Source organism: Chaetura pelagica, unplaced genomic scaffold (genome assembly GCF_000747805.2).
Source record: "Chaetura pelagica isolate M959 unplaced genomic scaffold, ChaPel_1.0 scaffold455, whole genome shotgun sequence".
NCBI classification, from domain to species: Eukaryota; Metazoa; Chordata; class Aves; order Apodiformes; family Apodidae; genus Chaetura; species Chaetura pelagica.
This window is the reverse complement of record NW_009953483.1, coordinates 1,321,448-1,322,754: the sequence shown is the minus strand read 5'-3', so window position 1 is coordinate 1,322,754 and position 1,307 is coordinate 1,321,448. Positions and strand designations below refer to the sequence as shown.

Genomic DNA, 1,307 nt, shown 5'->3' with positions numbered 1-1,307 from the left:
GAGCCCTGCCTGCCCTGCCCTCTGAGCTCCCGACGTGAAACTCTCTCGTTTCCCCATTCCTTCAGCCGACCTATCTGCACGGGTCAAACCTGACATTACTCATCACCTAGCAGGGGGAGGGCAGCGAGGAGGGGAAGCCCTGCCTATCTTCCTGAGTTTCTTGCCCCAGATCCGCGCTCCCCGAGCGGCAAAGCCGCAGCCCTCGCCCCGGAGGCTGGAGAAGACACTTACATAGTGACATTACGGGGCGGCTCTCCTCCGGGTCTCAGCAACCATCCTCCCCCGCTGCCGCTCGCTCTGTCTGTGTCCCGCTCCCTCGCCGGCTCCTCGCAAAGGTCATCGCTGCTAACCCACCTCTCTTCCACGCCCGCCTCCGCACACGCTGCCCGCGGCGGCCGGGACCGCGCCGATCCGCTCCTCCTCCGCCGGGATGCCCACCCCTCCTTCCCTCCCTCCCTCCCTCTGCGCCGGGACCTGCCTCTCTCGGCACAAGTTGAGGAAACTTCGGTGCCCAGGGAAGCCGCCCCCGCCGAGGACACCGCCCCGCCCGCCGCCTCGGGGGCTCAGGTGGCGGCTCCGGCGCGGCCCCCGCGGACTGGCCCGGCCCAAACGGGGGCAGGACAGGAATCGCAGCCGCCACCACCGGGGAGCCCCGCTCTCTCTCCTCCGGGGATCCGCACCGGGGAGCGGGGTGGCTACCGGGACCCCGCCGCCTGCGGGCCCCGAGGAGCGCTCCCCGAGCCTCCCCGCATGACGGGAGCTGAGCGCTGAGGAGAGTCCCCATGTAAACTTACACCCCCCCGGAGACGGCAGCCACAGGAGCAAAGCCGCTCCCCATCTAAGGAAATCCCAAAGTAGGGCCACAGCCCTTGGTGGTCACGACCTCCTGGGCACGAAGCATCTCGGAGCTTCCCACGGGCAGCAGGTCCCCGGGGGCAAACACATCCCGCACACCCACCGCACCGCGCAGCAGAAGTGAGCACAGGCAGGCCTGACTGGGCGCCTCCAGGAAACAAACCCACCCTGCTGAGTTTCAGAGCTGCTGACACAGACACCAAGGCATTGAAATGTGCCATTTTTCTCTGATGAACACCACTCACTACACGTGGGGTAGAAGACACGTAGGTGGAGGTTGGTTATCTCCGACCCATTTTCTGAAGGCTGTATGCTGCTCACACATAGAGTGCTGGCCCACACCTCTCTCCTGGGTGGCATTTTTGGAGGATGGCAGTTTGCACCATTTGCTAATGATCCTCAGTTACTTTGTTCTATTAAAATCTGTAGAATGTGGCATTGCACTACAGCTA

General features: G+C 64.2%; 1 protein-coding gene across 1 annotated transcript in view; it reads right to left on the bottom strand.

Moving 5' to 3' along the window:
* The window catches only part of GPR126 (G protein-coupled receptor 126), a 107,388-nt gene extending 107,100 nt beyond the window's left edge, over positions 1–288 (bottom strand). The window contains exon 1 of the mRNA XM_009998528.1: positions 232–288. Coding sequence (XP_009996830.1) covers positions 232–233 — 2 coding nt within the window. The 5' untranslated portion in view covers positions 234–288. The remainder of the gene's footprint in view (positions 1–231) is intronic.
* Positions 289–1,307: the final 1,019 nt, after the last annotated feature.